Genomic DNA, 20,088 nt, shown 5'->3' on the forward strand with positions numbered 1-20,088 from the left:
CTGGCCAAGTGCTGTTAGTATGACCCGAAACTCACATATTGTTGTTCTCTTAATGCTACTCTCATAGATTTAAGAAGTGAAACTAAGCTCAATGTGAGAAGTTCAAACCTTATCATATCAGTGAAGCATTGTTAAACAAACTATTCAGAGAAAACCAAGGGAAGATGTAGTTTGGTACTCAGTGGTGAATATTGCATCCACTGCAGTCTCTCTATCTTCTGCAGATGTAAATAAATGAATTAATGAGTATGTGCATAAATAAATAAACAAACTAAAAGTATTGCATTTATTCATGTACTTATCCAAACAGTCATAGATATGCCAAACCAGTACACAGCCCAGGACCATTTCAGTACTTGGCATTCAAAAATAAACTCTGTATGTATTTAGCTTTTAAAAGTGATATAGACCCTAAGCGACAGAGACAAAGAGTTACACTTACCCTGACGTGAAATTTCAGGAAGAAGAAAAGACTTTCATTGTTGCACTTGAGTCAGCTTAACTTTTCCATATAATGTACTTATATGTCATGGAGACATTTTGTGTGCAAAAGTAAAGAATATCAAGATATTATTACGTCTACAAGGATATGGTTCCAGAGTGACTCTTTGTACAAGTCTACCCAGAGACTTACATCAAAGTGAAGGTACTTTCAGCATTTACAGAGTAATTCAACTAATCCAACCATTAACTTCCATGTTTTCAGAGTAAAGTGTTTTTCCACATTATTATCAAATACTGCTGTATGGGCAAGCCATGTCTTTGAAATTGTTAACCACATTGATTATGACTGTGGGTGTTTGTAGGCATACTCATTTCTGTGGTATGTTTTTAAAGATATCAACCTTTGGCTTCACACTGCATTAGGTTTTACAATCACATGGCCAACCTTGGTGTACATGTACATGTAAGATGGGAGGCCGTCTTCTACCAACTTTAACCTCATTGCTGTTTTTGTATTATTATATATAATCCAATGGTATTTTTCTCTGTTTGATGTTATTGTATATGAGTGTTTTTCGCGGAGCAGTACAACTTTGAGCTGAAGGCGAGAAGTTGTTCAACTCCGCGAAAAAGACAAGTATATGATGATGTCAAACAGAGAAAAATTCCATGGGATGATATATTTATCACATGAACAGTCTTCTTATTTTTCTTTTGACGTAGGTGGATCAAAATTATTGTAACAAATTGCATGAATTTCGTCGCGATTTGTGTTTTATTTACGTAGATTACTTTCATTTTATGAGTAAAACGGTCTGTCACCCAGGAGATTCTTTCATTCATAAATCCCATCAAGTTGAAATTTGGTACATGTACATCGAATGGTGTCACCACCAATCAGATATACGGATTCGGTTACGTGAATATGGCAATCATTGTCTCACGCTGTACCAGTGCCAAGGCAAGTCGGCCATCAGCGGACAGATTCCTGCTCCTTTTCCTGTCATTCGACTCCCTGCGAACCCATTTGAGGGAAAAAAGGTGTTCCTTGTCAGAAAACCTGTCCTCGGATGACCCCTAAACGCACAAGAGATAGCTACACATAGTGCCATCGACTTGGCAAAAAATGGGGTACTGAAAATTGGCCTGATTTCCACTGAGTTGGCAGGAAAACAGCCATTGGTGCTCAGATTCTGGCTACATCGAATTTCGAGTGGATTTTCACCGACTTGGCAGGAAAAGGGTTAAGTTTAGAGTTTCAGTGCCATTTAACAAATCAAAGTTCATAACCAGAGTATCTTTGGTTGTTTTCAGGCCAAGCCAAAGTTAGTGGAACCTATTGACTATGAAGCAGTTATTGTACAGAAGAAAACAGTTATACACAATGATCCTCAAAGAGATATGCTGACATATCCCCATGATGATGTGGCGGTAAGTGGAAAACTCCTTACAGTTTGCCAAATAATTGTCAATTAAGATGTGCTTCATTACAACATTCTTTCATTCAAAGGGAAGTCCTGTAGTTCATACTCTGCTTTGGAATACCAATATCGTAATTCAGCTATATACTGCAATCCCAACGTGGCCCACATTTCTTAACGATACAACAAATATGACTAACGTGACTCATTCATACATGTACCTACTCTCATAACATACAGCCACATCTACACATGCATTACCCAGCTATTACACAAATTTAGCTATTCCATTTGTACTTGTACATCTACAGTGCACATACACATTTATACAAGGTCAATACTTTCTCAGCCATTCCTAGATACATGTATGCTTTGACCAATTTCACTTCACAGTGCTTTCTGTCAGTGGTTTCCAAATAATAAGGTAGAACGCACCTTGGGGACAGATATTCGGACTCTCCCAGACTTTTACAATTCTCTTCTGATATACCACATGTGGGCGTTCATTTTAAAGCTCTTGGTGAAAGAAAACTTTTCACCGGCTTAGTTTATTGAAATTGGAAAATTTTTATTTTTCTTCATAGAGTTAACACAGGGATGGCGGCCATTTTGAATTTCTAATATTGGTAAATCTCAGGTAATTTGTTTCTCTAGTACCAAAATTTGCATGGTGACCCCCTATTTTTGTTCTTGATTTTGAAAGAGAATGATTGAAAGATTCCTTGAGAAAAGTTACAGCAAAAGTTTAAGTCTTTCACTTTCGAGGTGCATACTACCTTAATAAAGCAAGTGGACACTATATCATTTACAATGACTTGTTTAAAAATAGTTAAAATTATGTACATTTGCATCATCCAAAATATTTTGGATCATTTCTATCCTCCTGCTTTGTTAGTCCCCATGCGGTTTATCAATTTTTTTTATGGAAACTTTCCAAAAACTGGATTTACTATGCAAAAGTTTTGACATTTTTACAACCAAAAGTTGTCATGTCGAAAATAGTTCCGTTCACTTTCAGTCAAATGATGACTATGCGGCCCCCGACGTCATCGACGAGTTACCATTGAATCCTATGGAGCGCGCGACGTTCAATATAAGAGGCATGTAATAAATATTAGCTGTGTGACGTGATGCAAGCATAACTTGTGTGCACATGTTCCGATGACATAGGAACATACACATTGACTGTAGTTGTAGGGGGTTTCTTGTGGTATTTCCAAACATGTAATCTAATAGGTGAGATGAAAATCAAGCAGCCTGATTCTTTCAGAAAGTCTGCTGCAATAATCTGTTGCAAGTCTTCTGGCAACTCTTCACTCCCGGTCTTCACTATTGCAAAGGTCAGGAACTTTTGCAATAGTGAATGCCATGTACAGTGAGGTAGACAGAAACTTTCAATTTTATGTTTCTGATATTGAAGTACCACAAATAATTCAAATACAAACATTCTAATGACCACTATATCTATTTTGATCCAAATCCCATCCATGTTAGACAATTCCAGTTCAATGTGACTACTTAATAATTAATACTCTATATTTGAGATCATCCAAAACCATGATATAGATAAGAATTGAGTTTTATTTCTGTGTCAGACATAAAAGCAAAGTACCTTATATCTAATGTCTTTTTTTGTGAGGACAAATACCATCGACGTCTATAGTAGCTTCAGGGACATTGGCCCTATGTTTTCATGTCCGCTGCCATAACTCAGACATGTATCAACAGATTTTATTCAAAGTTGATACAAGGACATTGACCTATGTCATATGCATGGCTATTGTTTTCACAGTCCAATACAATATGGCTGCCTTGTAGCCATTTTGTTACAATTTTTAGCTCACCATATTTGGTATACCAATGTGAGGTTATCGTATAAGCTGAAGTTGATGGGTCTGTATGTATGTGTGTATGTATGTATGTATGTATGTATGTATGTATGTATGTATGTATGTATGTATGTATGTATGTATGTATGTATGTATGTATGTATAGTATGTCCGTCAACATCAAAAACTCGCAAACCGCTGCACTTTTCAGCTTGGTATTTGCATGGAGGTAGAAGGAGAGAAGGAGTTACAGCGGCTCCAAATAGGATTACGTTCCTTTGTAGTGAAGTGGTTTAATCCCGTTAACACCTTTGTTTCTGAACCCTTTTGTACCGTGTGCGTTACCGACGACCCAAGCTCATGGTGATCTATTCTATATGCATGAACTTTGACCTGAGGAGAAATCAGCTTCTCAGTCAAGTTCAAAAGTATAGACTTTCAAAACGACGATTACATATACTCAGAATAGAATTGAAATGTTTGTTATTCACTAAAAAGAAAGTTTGGGATATGTTCTTTCATGCAAGGTATGGCTCATTTGTGGCCGTTGAGTGGCCGGTGGTAAAAAAACTCATCAAACTTGTGGTGATTTTACTTGCCTACACGCACGGCCATTGTTTGTTGTGACAAGTTTTCTGCAAATTACACCTCTAAAGTGCTTCCATGCTTGTTTGTTTATAGTTCATTCATGCAAGTAGTGAATAAATAAAATCGTTTTTTTCCAAAAAAAACATGGCAATCAGACAGGTTGCTACTCAACACTGCAGGCCTGACTGCTCAACCAAAAATTCCGAACGTTCCCGGAGTAATATCGGAAAAAGTCGGCCATGTAAAATGCATTGTGCATATGCTAATCCTTTACCGTTAATCCGGAACCACCCGCTGGGAGAACAAACGGCGGTAACGCTCATGGTACAAACGGTTGTGACTCCTCTCTTTCTACCTCCATGGTATTTGATGTGTTGCTGCATCCTGGGCTATAGATGGGATTTTGTTCAAATGAAGTCTGCATTTCCAAAATTATGCAAATGAGCTTAAAAAATGTGAAAATGGTCAAGAATCAATAACTCAAGGACCGCTGTTTTGATTGCTTTGAAAATTTGTGTGCAAGTACCTTAGGTGAACCTTATACAATTTTATGAATATTGTGAAGATATCTGTAATTTTGCATTTTTGCTGAATTGTTTGGTTATTTTTCTCATTTTCAGTAAAAATTCTTCTTCTCTTAAACCGCCCGCGCAATTGCTCTCAAGTTTAGGTTAGATGTTTGCAAGGGTGTTACTCTTCTAATTTGTTGAAATTATGACAAAATTGGTAAAATTACTATTTTGGTGCAATTTTTGTCATTTTTGGTCACAAAATCGTAAAAAGTATTTTCTTTTTAAAGCCTCTGGACAGATAGCTTTTATATTTGGTACACAGGTGTCCAGAGATGACAATAGTTAGATATGTGGAAATTGTCCTGAAATATGCAAATTTGTATTTTTAAGACAATTTTGTCATTTTGGTCAAGAAAACCTGTTCTCAAAATTACTTGTCTGATAGCTTTGTGATTTGGTATAAAAGTCCCGAGGGATGTTATTAGATAAATAAAGTGTTGGGAAACCCCCACATTTGTATATTTTAGGAATTTTCTCAGTTTGTGACCTTATTGACCTACACCAATCCAGGATATGTGTGAGACAGTTTTGAAGGCTGTGAACATAATTTTGTCATATTTGGTATCAATTTGTAGGAAAATTTGATCCAGAAAACAAAGCTTTAGGTGAATTTTTTCATTGCAGACCAATTTTTGCAACTTTCCCATGTAAGACACACAAGAACTGATGAGGAATTTGGATCCAGGATAATTCCAGATGTTGTAATCACCGCCCACAGTGGAAGGCATTTCACTATCTGTAACTAACTTAGGTGCTGTTTACATTAGAATGACATCACTCATGGCATTAATTCAAAAATCCCCAAGGTTGTAAATACATTTCCTGCCATCTGGCCTTATGTAATACCAAGGGGTGGAACATTTGATGTTCAGAAGGGTTAGGGACTAGAAGATTGATGAGGTAGCATTATTAGTCCCCACGGACACCGTCCGGGGGGACTTATAGGTTTGGTCATGTCCGTGCGTCCGTCTGTCCGTGCGTGTGTGCGTGTGTCCGTGCGTGCGTGCGTCCGTTCATGCAGATATCTCAGAGATGCCCGGAGCGATTTCATTTAAACTTGGTACAAGGATTACTTCATATGTCATACAGATGCACGTCGATTTGTTTTCTGACACAATCCAATATGGCCGCCAGGCGGCCATTTTGTAACGATTTTTTCATGTACAGAGCCATAACTCAGGCATATCTCATTCGATTTTATTCAAACTTGGTACAAGGACATTGACCTATGTCATACATATGCACGTCGATTTGTTTTGTGATACGATTCAATATGGCCGCCAGGCAGCCATTTTATTACGATTTTTTCATGTACAGAGCAATAACTCAGGCATGTTTCAACCGATTTTATTCAAACTTGGTACAAGCACATTGACCAATGTCATAGATAAGCACATTAATTTGTTTTATGATACGATCCAATATGGCCACCAGGCGGCCATTTTGTAACGATTTTTTCATGTACAAAGCCATAACTCAGGCATATCTCAACGGATTTTATTCAAACTTGGTACAAGGACATTGACCAATGTCATAGATAAGCACATTAATTTGTTTTGTGATACGATCCAATATGGCCGCCAGGCGGCCATTTTGTAACGATTTTTTCACGTACAAAGCCATAACTCAGGCATATCTCGACGGATTTTATTCAAACTTGGTACAAGGACATTGACATATGTCATATATATGCATGTTGATTTGTTTTGTGATATGCTCCAATATTGCCGCCAGGCTGCCATTTTATTACGATTTTTCCATGTACAGAGCCATAACTCAGACATGTTTCAACCGATTTTATTCAAAGTTGGTACAAGGACATTGACTTATAGTATACATATGTACAGCGATTAGTTTCTCGATATGGTCTGATATGGCCACATGGTGGCAATTTTGTTATGGTTTTTTTCATGTCGAGAGCCATAACTCTGGCAAGTCTCAACTGAATTTGTTCAAAGTTTGTACCTGGACATTGACATACATATACTTGTTGATTTTTTAAAACAGTAAGATCAAATATCACTGCGTGGCGGCGATTTTGTTACGATTTTCTCATGTACTGAGCCATAACTCAGATATATTTCCACCAGTATCATTCAAAGTTGGTACAAGGACATTGACCTATTTCATACATGCTCGTCAATTTGTTTCATGTCATGTAGCAGTATCATGTCAATTATTGAAGTTTCATAATTAGGCTGATATGTCAAGAAATACTGCATCAAATTTCATGAAACTTTGTACAGATGTTAAGCTCACATTGCTTTAACAGTGAAAAAGACATTTATCAGTGTCATTTTAATTAATGTGTAATTGCATATGTAATGAACTTTCCTAATTAGAGTGATATATCCACAAGTACAACGTCAAATTTGATGAAACTTGATACAGATGTTGATCTCATAGTGTTGTAAATACTGCATTAAACTTTATGAAATATGGTACCGGTGATAATCTATTAGTGTTAGGATAGTATGAAAAAATGTTTTGCAACATCCTGTCAACTAATTCCCAGTTGACTCATTTAATGACCTTTAGGATAGTGGCCTAAATTGGATTTATGTTTTCATCACCATGGAACTCATTCTTGGCCATTGAGTGCCATCTGTATCAAAGTATTTTTATCACAGACCTAATAACGAGGACTCTATCTCTCTCAAAGTACCCATTAACAAGTGGGGACTGTGTCATCAACGATGACTTGTTTTTTACCAGATCCCTTGTACATTTTTTCCCCATCCCCACCTTTTCTTTTTATCAAGCCATCTCTGTCTATTTTTTTGCTCACGTGTTCACACACATGAGCATATGTCACAGCGATGTCTGTCTGTCTGTGTGTCTGTCTGTGTGTCTGTCTGATGGTCCGATATCTGAAAACTGCTGGTCAGATCAGAATCAAATCTGGTACATAGATTCAGTTTGCAAATGGCAAGAACTGATTAGATTTTGATCGGTGTGGCTTGCATACTTTTTGCTCATTTTCATAATTAATGATTTTAGAAAAAACGGATATACATTAAAATCTACTGCATACAATTTGATGAGATTTGCTACAAATGTTGATCACACCAAAATATATCAGCAGTGGGAAGTTTAAATATTTCTTGAATGGACCAATTCAAACCAAATGTGAGCACATCGTGTCCTTGACGGTATTTTTTGTTTTGGTTGTGATATGTAATTGTAAAATATGCCCTGAACAGGACTTGACAATCACAAAAATATGATTTTATAGGAATGGGCTGTTTTAATCAATATTCAGACAAAGTTTCATTTAGATTTTGATGAGAGAATTCTATTTGTTACCTTGTGAACAGCTGAATTTACTGCTGTCAAGTAAGTTTTACATATCCTATGTCAATATTTGAATATCTGCACAGGTAGCAACACTTCCGAGAGAGTTGAGAACAGTGACGTCAACAGTACCCGAAAATGCTGATAAGGAGGCAACAGCTCTCTTTGTCAGGGAGGTAAGAATCTATTTACAGACTGCAGTGATGTATTGATACATGGAATATAGATAGAATGTTGAAGTTGTTCCGTTACTGTGTCAAAAGACTTAAAAGTGTAAGGGTAAGTAGGAGGAAAAATAAGGAAAAGAAACAGAGAGAGACAGACAAAAAGCAGAAAAATGTAGATGCTTTGATCAAAACAATTACATGCATGTATAAATTGATCTCTAAAATACAGAACAAAAATAAGTGATTTTTGAAAATCTGGTTCATTTGTCTAAAATGTAGATGCAAAGATTTCTGAAATATTGATTATTGAAATATGTCATTTAAGCAGATAACATCTGAAACATACTCATAAATTCTGGCAGATAAAAGATGAGCATTGATTGTTAAAGATTTCCTACAGTAGCTGTTTGAAAAGTTTCTTTTATCTCATATTCCATTTCAGTGCATAAATGCATATACGTCCGACTGGTTTGTTGTGAACAAGAAATATGATGCATATAGTGGAAATTACACACAGCTGCCTAAGTAAGTGACTTCCTGAAAATTTCATAGATGACAATGTCTTCACATTGTACCTGTGACAGTCCCGTTGAAGAGTCTTAAAATACTCTTTTTAAATCATAGTATCAGAGGAAACATGGTCAGCATTGCACAATAGTTACTGACATGAATGCCAAACCACACAGCAAATGTCAATAGCGATTAGCAAATATGTCATCATATATATCTTCATAGCTTGGTCAGTTTGTTTCTTCAGAGAATCAAAGAAATCTATGGAGGCAATGCTCCAGTTTAATGACCTTCTTATGAGAGCCAAAATTTGTCATGAAGCATTTTTAAGCTGCATAAAATCAAAGGATATCCCATATTTTTTTATTCAGTGTGAAATGCAAACACAACTTCTTCTCATCGTATTTCTTATCTACGTATTGCTATCTGAAAATATATGAATTTGCAATTTTAAAGCAAATAACAATATGTTTACTTTTGGTACTTATCCACTTTTATCAATTTACCTATGTCAAGTCAGCCTTTACCTGTTCACACCCGATTCCCCTGTAAACATGTCCAACTACCACCTTTGAAACAATGGGATCGGGGGCAAACCACGGTGGTGAAAGGGTTAACAAAATGCGTTTATATCTTGGCTCTGTAGCAAGGAATACTTTTATGAGAACAAGTTTATGCTGTCACATCTCCAATTCATCCTTTTCACTTGTTTTCATAATTATATAAGCTCAAAGCCTCACCAGAGGGCCTTCCCTGATTGACATATTTTTAAGCCTGCGCTTTTAATTCTTTTGGAAATATTATCATGCAATAGAAATAGTATCCTGCAAAACTGACTGTCGGCAATTTTTTTTGTGTATCTGATATTTGTATATCATTTGAAATTTAAATGGTATTAACCCCTTTGAGCGCCAAAGTCAACTTTTGTCGCCTTAATGAAATGTACCCAAGTCAAATTTTTTCAAATTTTTGCCGTAATTTTGATAAAAATCTCTAGCCAATGAAATGTGATGTCCATTTGGTCCAAAATTATCAAAAAAATTGCAGAAAAATTCATAAAAATTGTTAAAATGTTGCACTAAAATTTTTGGTGGGAAAAATTACAGCACTCAAAGGGTTAAAGTCAGAGACACGACTTATCTTTCTTTGTCAACCCATACTGAAACATGGTGTTCTGGCATTACTGGTCTATCAAAAAGTAAGGCTGCCAACATTTTTGACAAAATGTTATGTTCTTTAAGATGGTACAGTTGACCTATCTGTGTGTGATTTCAGTGTTGACAAGGTTGATACAATACCAGAGCATACCTATGAAGTTGATCAATCTGATGAAAAAGTTGAAGAAGAAGAGACACTATTGTCACCGAAAGGTGGCGTTGAAAAAACTGGATATTTATTCAAAGCACCATTTGGAAGCAAGAGGTGGAAGCAAGAGTAAAATACCAATCATGGAAGTAAGTTTTGTTTATGTCAACTCTTAGATGTAGATTGAAGTAAATTCATTCTCCACTCCTTCCCTGACTGATTTTATTTTGAAAATTAATCTTTCAGTCATACAAGAGAAGGTATTTCCACCTGAAGCAATTAGCAGACAGAAGTTACATTCTGGAATACCATAAAGAAGAGAAAGGAAAAGATAGAATGACTGCCAAGGGAATGGTGTATTTGGATTCAATGATAGAAGTTGCCAAGGTTAGTAACATGAAGTGTAAATGCAATGGGTAATGATGAAGTGAGACTTGCTATATTATATGGAAGAATGTAAACAAACACTAGAATTTAGATAGTTTCACAGATACACTGCATGATACAATACCCTTGTAGAATAATAATCTTGTATTTTGTATCCTTTGCCCAGTTGCCTAGAAACAGTTTGACATATTTTAATTTCAGGTTTCAATAGCTCCTGTACTGTATCAAAATGCAATTTTTTGTTGGTATAAAAATATCTTTATGCCAATGCAAAACATAGTCTACTATCGTTTATGTGAACATATCATCCCCATTGCTCAAAACACAAACATTACCCAGACAACTGTATATGCCAGCCTTGGTCTATGTTCATCATCTATGAAAACAGACACAGAAGGCACAGTCAGTTAAATCTTATGTGTGAAATTTGGTCACATTGATAACATTAATGATATTTACAAATGCAATCATATGAGGCAATTGCCTGAATTGTGTGTCAAAAGTAAAATGACTGAAATTAACTATGTAAAAGGACAATACCATACTTGTCCGAGTATAAGCCCCCGGTTCGGCAACACTAAACGGCGGTAAAACTAGAGGAGGGGCTTTTACTGGAGTAACCCCATGTTATCTGCCATGGACGCTTAAATTAATCCCAACGGACACCGTCCGTGGGGACTTATAGGTTTGGTCATGTCCGTGCGTCCATCCGTCCATCCATGCGTGTGTGTGTCCGTGCGTCCATCCGTCCGTTCACGCAGATATCTCTCAGATGCCTAGGGTAATTTCATTCAATCTTGGTACAAGGATTACTCCTTATGTCAGGCATATTTATAATAAATTGTTTTGCGATCCGACCAAATGTGGCCATGTGACTGTCATTGTATAGAAAAAATGGGGACTATGTCATTGACAATGACTTTTTGAGAAAGAGCTCTATTTCTAAAGCGACTGCACTAAATGTGATGAAACTTTGTAAAGATGTTTGTCACACAGAGCTCTGATAGCACACAGTCAGTATTGCATCAAGTAATTGCTAATGTGCACATTTGATGATTTTTGTAATTAGGGTGATATGTCTAGAAATACTGCAGCAAATTTGGTGAAACCTGGTATAGATCTTTAGCACACAGTGTCATATAAGTTAAGATGGCCACTCAGTGGTGTCACGCGAATTAATTGCTAATTTGCATATTTAATGAACTTTCTGAATTAGTGGGCTATGTCCAGAACCACTGCATCAAATTTGATGAAACATGGTACAGATGTTGATCTTGCAGTACTTTAATACTGTGTGAAGACATTAAGCAGTGTCATGTAGATTAATTGCTAATTTGCATATTTGATGAATTTTTGTAATTAGTGTGATATGTCTAGAAATGCTGTATCAAATTTGATGAAACGTGGCACAGATGTTGATCTTTTGGTGGCATAATGGCATGCATTGATATGTAGTAGTACCATGTCAATTAATTGCTCATTTGCATATTTAATGAATTTTCGTAATTAGGCTGATATGTCAAGAAATTATTCATCAAATATCTTGAAACTTGGTATGGATGTTGAGCTGACATTGCTTTAACATTTGAATGAAGACATTTATCAGTATCATTCAAATTAATTGCTAATTTGCATATTTAATGAACTTTTCTAATTAGGAGGCTATACTGCATCAAATTTGATGAAACATGGTACAGATGTTGATCTTTCAGTACTGTAATACTGTGAGAAGACATTAAGCAGTATTAAGTCAATTGATTGCTTTGTTGCATATTTAATGAACTTTCATAATAAGTATATGTCTAGAAATGCTGTATCAAAACATGTGTTACAGATGTCGATCTTCCAGTAGTGTTATGGCATGCAAAAATATGTAGTAGTATCATGTCAATTAACTGCTGATTTGCATATGGAATAAATTTTCGTAAGGAGGCTGATATGGCGAGAAATGGTCTATCAAATTCATTGACTTGATACAGATGTTGAGCTCGCATTACTCCAACATTGTAAAGACACTGTGCAGTGGTATGTTAATTAATGTTTAATTTACATATGTATTGAAATTTCCTGATTAGAATGATATGTCCAGAAACACTTTATAAAATTTGATGAAACTGTGTAAAGATGTTGATCTCAGAGTGTTGTAATACAATTCATTGACACTTGGCGGTATCATTTATGCCTTTTTATTGAAATGTGGTACACGTGATACTCTGTCAGTGTTATAATTGAATGCAAAAATGTTTGGCAACATCCTGTTGATTAATTACTAATTGACTTATTTATTGACGCTATTGAATTAGGGTGGCAGTCCACATTGGTTTTACGTTTTAACTACCATGGAACTCATCTTTAGTCACAGATATAATTAATGAACAGGACTCTATCCTCGCCAAGGATCTGTAATCAAAGTATCCATTCACACGTGGGGACTGTGTCATCAACGATGACTTGTTTATGCATTTTATGGAGATTTTATCAACACCACTTGATCTTTCTATCACTTTCAAAATCGACCTACACATCCAAGAAATTGATTACACAATCTCTGGATACAGAAGTGACATTTTGGTGAAATTTCAGCGTTGAAAAAACCCAAAACCGGAAACAAAGATGTCGTGTACATGTATTCTGGTGATCAACACTGACAACAGTAATAGTGTGAATTGGCATGCATTGCCTGCATGGAAAGGCAACTCAACATTCCAGAATCAAACTATCTAAATCTTGTTGAAAACAACAACATAGCAGTTTCCACTAGCCCGCCAGTGACACAGTGAATTTCATGAGGTTTAATGATGGGTAAAGACACCAATGGTGTGCAATATACAACAACCACTGTTCCAGCTGCATTTTAGCCCCCATATATGCATGTATATATGCAAATGGGAGGTATTCTTATAAGATGGTAAAATGGCGTCTGTGTGTATGTATGTTTGTCCGTCCAGATCAAAAACTCCTAAACCACAATGGCTGCCATCTTAGTATTTGGTGTACAGGTGCACCTTGGGGTGGAGATGTGAATTTGTTCAAATGAACATGTCAGTGCCAAAAATATGAAAATGAGGGGAAAAAGGAAAAATCCTGCAAATGGCAAAAACTCAGTAGGCATTGGTCAGATTGGGTTGAAACTTAGTATGCAGATTCCTTTAGGTATTCTAAATTATGTGTGCACAAATTAGGGTGAAATTTCCATGTTTGTATTTTAGGGTATTTTTTCCGTTTTTAGTCAAAAAATCTTGTTCTCTGAAATTGCTTGTCTGATCGCTCTGAAAGTTAATATTCATGTTCCTCAGGATGACCTCAGTCAAATTTGTACAAATTGTATTGATATTATCATATTTGTAATTTTGGGGCAATTTTCCCAATTTTTGGTCAAAAATCTTTTTATCCAAAAACTACTGATCTGATAGCTTTGATATTTGGTATAGAAGTATCCAAGATTTATCTTGATTTAATGTGTTAGCGTTAGCTTGAAATTGGCAATTTTGTTTTATTTTGGGGGCAATTTTTGCCCTTTTTGGTCAAAAAATTTTCTTCTAAAATTACTGATCTGGTAGCTTTGATATTTGGTGTACAGGTTCCTAGGGTTTATGTTAATAAGATATATTAAAATAAGGATGAAATCTGCAATTTTGTATTGTGGCGGCAATTTGTCAAAAAATTTGTTTCTCAAAAATTACTCGTCTGATAGCCGTGATATTTGGTATACAGGTATGAGGGCTTAACGTAATGTAATATATTGAAATTATGATGAAATCTGCAATTTTCTATTTTCGGAACAACTTTTGTCATTTTTGGTCAAAAAAAAATTTTTTCTCAAAAATTTCTCGTCTGATAGCTTTGATATACGGTATACATGTTGTTAGGGATGGATCTTAATATGATATGTTCAAACTATGGTGAAATCTTCAATTTTGTAATTGTGCAGCTGGTTTGCCATTTTTGGTCAGGCCATCATAAAATGAGCTATCAAAGATTTCCACCTTCATCAACACAGGTGTCACAAATAGTTATTCTCTACATAACACAGCAGTGTTCTATCGGCCGCTAGGTTGCTTGTATTAAAAATTCTATCATTGTTCATGAGGCTGCCTATCTTCACTTATGCAAAGTATGTTAATGAGTGCTATTTAATCTTGTCATAATGACAATAGAGAATGTTCATACACCTAAAACCTTGCACTGCATATCTCTATGATTGACGTCATGTCTTTCAGAATCAAAAGAGTCGTAAGTTTGGTATTGAACTCAGAATGCAAGACAAGTCCATCTACCAATTAGCAGCAGAAAGTGAAAATGATATGGAGGACTGGATGAACACATTCAATAAAATAATTCAACAAAATAATGAAGATAAGCACAGTATTTCCTCATCAGATGACTTACTGGAACAAGGTAAGTTCTGATTATGTCAGGTAATGTAGTCTAGTACTACTACAGTGGTAGAAAGAATATGTATCATTGTATGCCCATTGGTTAAAGTGTTGATCAGTTTAATAAGCATCAAACTGCAGTTACCAAGTATCTACTAAATCTATTAAATTCTTACAATGTAAGAATGACTGTAACTTCCAAACCGAGACTTCTGATTCATATAAGAGTCTACTCCAAACTAATATCAACTTATGTAATATTGCTGTGAGAAAACTCTACATAAAAGCATCAACAGCCATAATAGTTGTTGACATTGTTTCTGTTCAATGTATACATGATTTATGTAAAAAATATTGCAATAGTTAAATTAAGTAATTAGCAATGACAGTCACCTTACACAAGCAAAATATGATCTGTTTTGTAAACAATATTGAAAGCTGATAGCGACGACTTGTTAGAATTGACATCCTCAAATAGCAAGTGATTTTAATGAAGTAATAAATATATGACCTTTGATTCTACATACTAGACACTTGCCATTTTTATACCTAGATGTATTGCTAGTGATTTGGTCAACAAGGTCAAGAAATAATACCTAAATGGTATTGAAATGATAGATGCTGAAAGCATTGATATCCTATTTAATTCTGCACTGTTCTCAGGAATATTCTCTACAGGCAAGATTTCAAAATTAATCCTGGAGTTGCAGCCACCTTAATATAATAATCAAATCAACTGCAAATATAATGTTCTTTTTCAAACATTTATAGCCTTCCATGTCATACTAGATGAAAACAAAATATGTAGGGGTAATGTTGCTGTGGAAACAAATCACCTTCATTAGTGTATCTTTTAATGTTGCCAAATCTCAATTGAGATGGATGGTTCTCACTGCAATCAGACAAGAATACAAATCTAGTGTTAATAGTGAAAATAGGTTAAATTTACTCTTCTATTAGTATGAAAATAATCTTGGTCATAAAGGTTCGAACATTAATGGTGTAACTGTAAAATTTTAAGGAAATATGGTTGTCATGGTAACACTTTAAGGAAGCCAAATTTGAAGGAAGGTGTTCTTATGTACTTTGGCATGGCTTTGTGAAATCTTTATTAGTCCAGTGTCCCTGGGGACTTATAGTTTGGTCATGTCCGTCCGTGCATGCGTCCATGCGTCCATCCGTCCGTCCGTTCACGCAGATATCTCAGCGATGCCTGGAGCGATTTCATTCAAACCTGATACAAGGATTTTTACCTATGTCATACATTTGCACATCGATTTGTTTTGTGATCCAATCCAATATGGCCGCTTGACGGCCATTTTGTTTCCTGTATTTGATGTCGGTGCGTCCGTTAATTTCTCAGCGATGCTGGCCAACTAATCTGCCTATCATTGATACAGGTCTGGTGAATTATGCTCATTCCCCAGTGTCCTTGCAATGTGTCATTGATTTACACTGCCTCATCCCTTGACAATCAACTTGAATATAAAGCAATATCAACAAGGATTATATTGACAGAGTCAAATATCAAGTTGACAAGGCAATCAGGTGCTGTCAGTACACACAATGGATGGGTTCAGAGTTTTCAGTAACACTGAGTGGCCATTTGCTTTATTTATGATTCTATATGGGAAGAATTATTCAGTTCATTTGACAAGATAATCTCTAATTACCACATAGGTTATTTGGTTATTCAGAACCAATGCATATGACTTGGTGGGCGGCTTTGGTTGGATGAGATGATATACCATAACTTAATAAAAGAACATAGATAATTACAGAGTAAGGTATATCATCTGTAAGAGCTATTACTTTCATTATACTGCTAATGATAATTCTGACAATCCTTTTAGAAGAAGTTGTGAGATATATTTCCTATTTTAACTTGTTATTAGAACATGAGTTAAGACATACTGTTAATGGATTCTGCATTTCAATACTGACTATTTCAATACTGAAATATTTTATCTTTGCATAAACAGACATTGTTGAGTGACTTTTATTTACAGACGATGACACTCTACCTTCACCCAGTAAAGAAACATTCCGTGAAAGTTTACAACAAAGCAGACATCCTGAGTTGATGAGATATGCCAAGGAAACTGAGAGATATAATGCTATCAGAAGGAAAGAAGGAAGACAAAAATTGTTTGGTATCTATCCACCAATGCAGGCAAGTATCAAGAAATCTGTATAAACAGATGGAACCCAGTCAGCATCTGATTTTATAGTTCAGTCACACAGAGCCTTATCAGGTCTTCTGTAGCTCTGTTTCTGTTTTATTTGTATGTACTCTTTCTGGTATTAATCCTCTTTCTACCAGGCTCCATAGACAAACCACAGAAATATATACAACTTAGGAAAAAGAGGATTAAATACTAGCATAAACGTCAAAGATTGATATTAGAATGACTAGGCTTTAGAATAAGATTAAATTGAAATGAGAATCACATTTTAAAACACACACGGCCAATCTTAGGTTTAAGAAGAGTCACAATTCCATAGATTAATAAATGTTCTCTCAATAATGAAAAAAACTATGCCTAAGGAAGTAGTTTTGGAATAATTCATTAAAAAGACACTCAGATCAGCACAAATAAAGATAGAAAAGGAAAAATAGCACAGCTCACAATCTGACCATTCAATAATAGTATTATGTGTTGAATTTTTACTTAACCAACCAAAAAACAATCCAGATGTTAATGGAGGTTAAAGTAGAGTTTATGCAAAAATGTTTTATGGTTTACCTTTCTTGCTGTACCGTATCTGTAGAGATAGTTGATGTGGTGACATACATCTGTTTGTTTGAATTGCTCACACAGTTTACAAGTCGAATTTTAGCCGAAGACAACAAAGCAGAGGTGAATGTTTACACAGAACACTTTGGAACTCGCTTTATGATAACTTGTGAAGAACTCCGATTTAAAGTTTGTGCATCACTCACAGAAAATGGGGAAATTGAAGAACATAAAGAGGAAGATCAAGTCAATGTAAGTGCTTCTAACAATCACTTCTACCGACATTGCAAACCACCTCTAACTAGAAGTGCTGACAACATTTTCAAAACACATTTCAAATCACTTCTGACAACGTTTCAGACCACTTCCAATGACATGACAAACCACTTCTAACAACATTACAAACCACTTCTAACATTTGAAATCTCTTCTAACAATATTTGAAACCACTTCTTGTGTACGTTTATGCAAGTTTTCTTGTCCAATTCTTAGTGCAAGGTGTTTATTTGCACAGTGTATAGTGTTATGTGAAGTGTTTGTGTCTATAGTAAGTGTTTTTAGAATGCCTCTCCTGTATCTTTCCTTCCTCTTTGCACCAAAAAATCAAGAAAGCAAAAAAGAAACCCCTCACTTCTGTCAACAAGTGTAAACAATGTACAATATTTTCATTGGTTGCACATGCAATCTCTTAGTATTGGATTTGTACAAATAGTTGTCAGGCATTGCTACTTAATTTTACACTCTACTAAAACATTTGGTTTTGCAGACCGAGGTTGTACGGCGGAAGGGCCCCAGCATGTGAGGACCCTTCCGCCATACTGATATACATATGACGTCATTTGTTTACATGTATAACTTGTAGAGCAATGTATGTACAACCAACAAAGAATGAGATGGAAATTGAGGTATATGGAGAACAGTGTGGTGTAACTGATCGTAAATTTCATTGCACCGCCAGGGAGATGCGATCATCAGTAAAAACCTAAATTGAAAGAGATATTGTGCCTGTAATTTTAGGAGGATTTCGCGATAAAATACATGTATCTGTATACTTGCAACAGGTGATGGCTAGGCTTAGCTTATCTGTCACATGATTGCACTCGATCTAATTTATATTTAGTTCACTTTCATATCTTTCAAAGATGTAGACATCATCTAAAATGTGCTTAGTCAACACTTGATTTAATATTAAACTGAGAAATATCACCTGATTTCACTAACTTCACTGTCACCGGTACAGTCAGATTGGCAGCGATGCTTGAATCTCATGCTGGCTTTGTTGACGAATGTAAAGTTTGCTGATAGCAATGTGCACAGTAACCAGAATGAAGCTAGTTCTGAAATGCATGCGCTCATCCATATTTGGACAAAGTGTGCCTTGGTAGTGATACGAAATTATTACACAAATGTGAGGGCACCTTTTCCCATAGCATTACACAGGAACGTGGCTCAAGGTATATGATACGGCAAATTATTACCCAATTGTGAGGGCACCTTTACCCATAGCAATACACAGGAACGTGGCTCAAGGTATATGATAACTGATTAGTATTTCACTTCCTTGTTATTTCAGGTTGAACCATTCTACATCAGTTTAGCATTATATGATGCTAATGAAAGTCGGAAGATCTCAGAGGATTTCCGAGTTGACTTAAATCATCCATATATCAGACAGATGTTACCACACATTGATGGCAAATGTATCCCTAATGGAGGAGATTCCAACCAATCTAGCAATACTGGAAGTTATGGCAAACCAGATTTAGATAAAGTAGATGAAACCTGGTTGAAATTTCCAAAAGAGGTATTCTAATATTGAAAGTACCTGACAAACATGAGCTCAGTATTATCCTCACAAACCTTGAAGAATGGTCAGCAATATTAATGACTTCAGTTCAGTTACATGTAATCAAATCACCTAAATTACAGGCACGGACTGTGTCATTTATAATTACTTTTTTTTCATTTTCGTCTCTGAAGAAAATGTTTTGAAACATGTCCTGTCATCAATTTAGAAAGGAAACAATACAAAACTGGGGGAAAAAATCATTTGAAAAGCAATTTTCAACAATGAATTTAATACAAGATGAACTTAAGGAGTATATACAGTGGTATTGATGAGGCTTTTATATTTGTTAGTGTAATGGAATCCAAGAAACCTGATGGATACTTATGTTTTTACTTTTGACCAGGGTGTATTCTCTGTAGCAGCTCCTCATTCTGAAATTTATCTTGTTGCCAAAATAGAGAAAGTATTGCAGGGTAACATCAGTACATGTGTTGAACCATATCTTAAGAATGCTGATGCACTAAAGGTAGGTTTCTTTCTCTGACATTCCACAAACATGCCATACTATTAGATTGTGTACTTGTATTTGGAACAGATTTATCAAAGAAAAGGTAATTACTCCTTCAAAAGTTCTTATTTCTTGTCGATGGAATAAATTGTAAGCTGTA

General features: G+C 35.6%; 1 protein-coding gene across 14 annotated transcripts in view; it reads left to right on the forward strand.

Annotated features, from left to right (window-relative positions):
• The window catches only part of LOC139118349 (dedicator of cytokinesis protein 9-like), a 176,367-nt gene that overhangs the window by 20,325 nt on the left and 135,954 nt on the right, over positions 1–20,088 (forward strand). For 13 of the 14 annotated variants that reach the window (XM_070681631.1, XM_070681625.1, XM_070681627.1 and 10 more), the window contains exons 2-11: positions 1,759–1,875; positions 8,235–8,324; positions 8,758–8,840; positions 10,101–10,279; positions 10,377–10,517; positions 14,738–14,915; positions 16,903–17,066; positions 17,716–17,883; positions 19,205–19,435; positions 19,824–19,946. In XM_070681631.1, the coding sequence (XP_070537732.1) occupies positions 8,804–8,840; positions 10,101–10,279; positions 10,377–10,517; positions 14,738–14,915; positions 16,903–17,066; positions 17,716–17,883; positions 19,205–19,435; positions 19,824–19,946 (1,221 nt within the window). In that variant the 5' untranslated portion in view covers positions 1,759–1,875; positions 8,235–8,324; positions 8,758–8,803. Of the gene's footprint in view, positions 1–1,758; positions 1,876–8,234; positions 8,325–8,757; positions 8,841–10,100; positions 10,280–10,359; positions 10,518–14,737; positions 14,916–16,902; positions 17,067–17,715; positions 17,884–19,204; positions 19,436–19,823; positions 19,947–20,088 lie in introns of all 14 variants that reach the window. The other variant, XM_070681633.1, reaches the window with a different exon arrangement.

The sequence above is a fragment of the Ptychodera flava genome, chromosome 19 (genome assembly GCF_041260155.1).
Source record: "Ptychodera flava strain L36383 chromosome 19, AS_Pfla_20210202, whole genome shotgun sequence".
Lineage (NCBI taxonomy): Eukaryota > Metazoa > Hemichordata > Enteropneusta > Ptychoderidae > Ptychodera > Ptychodera flava.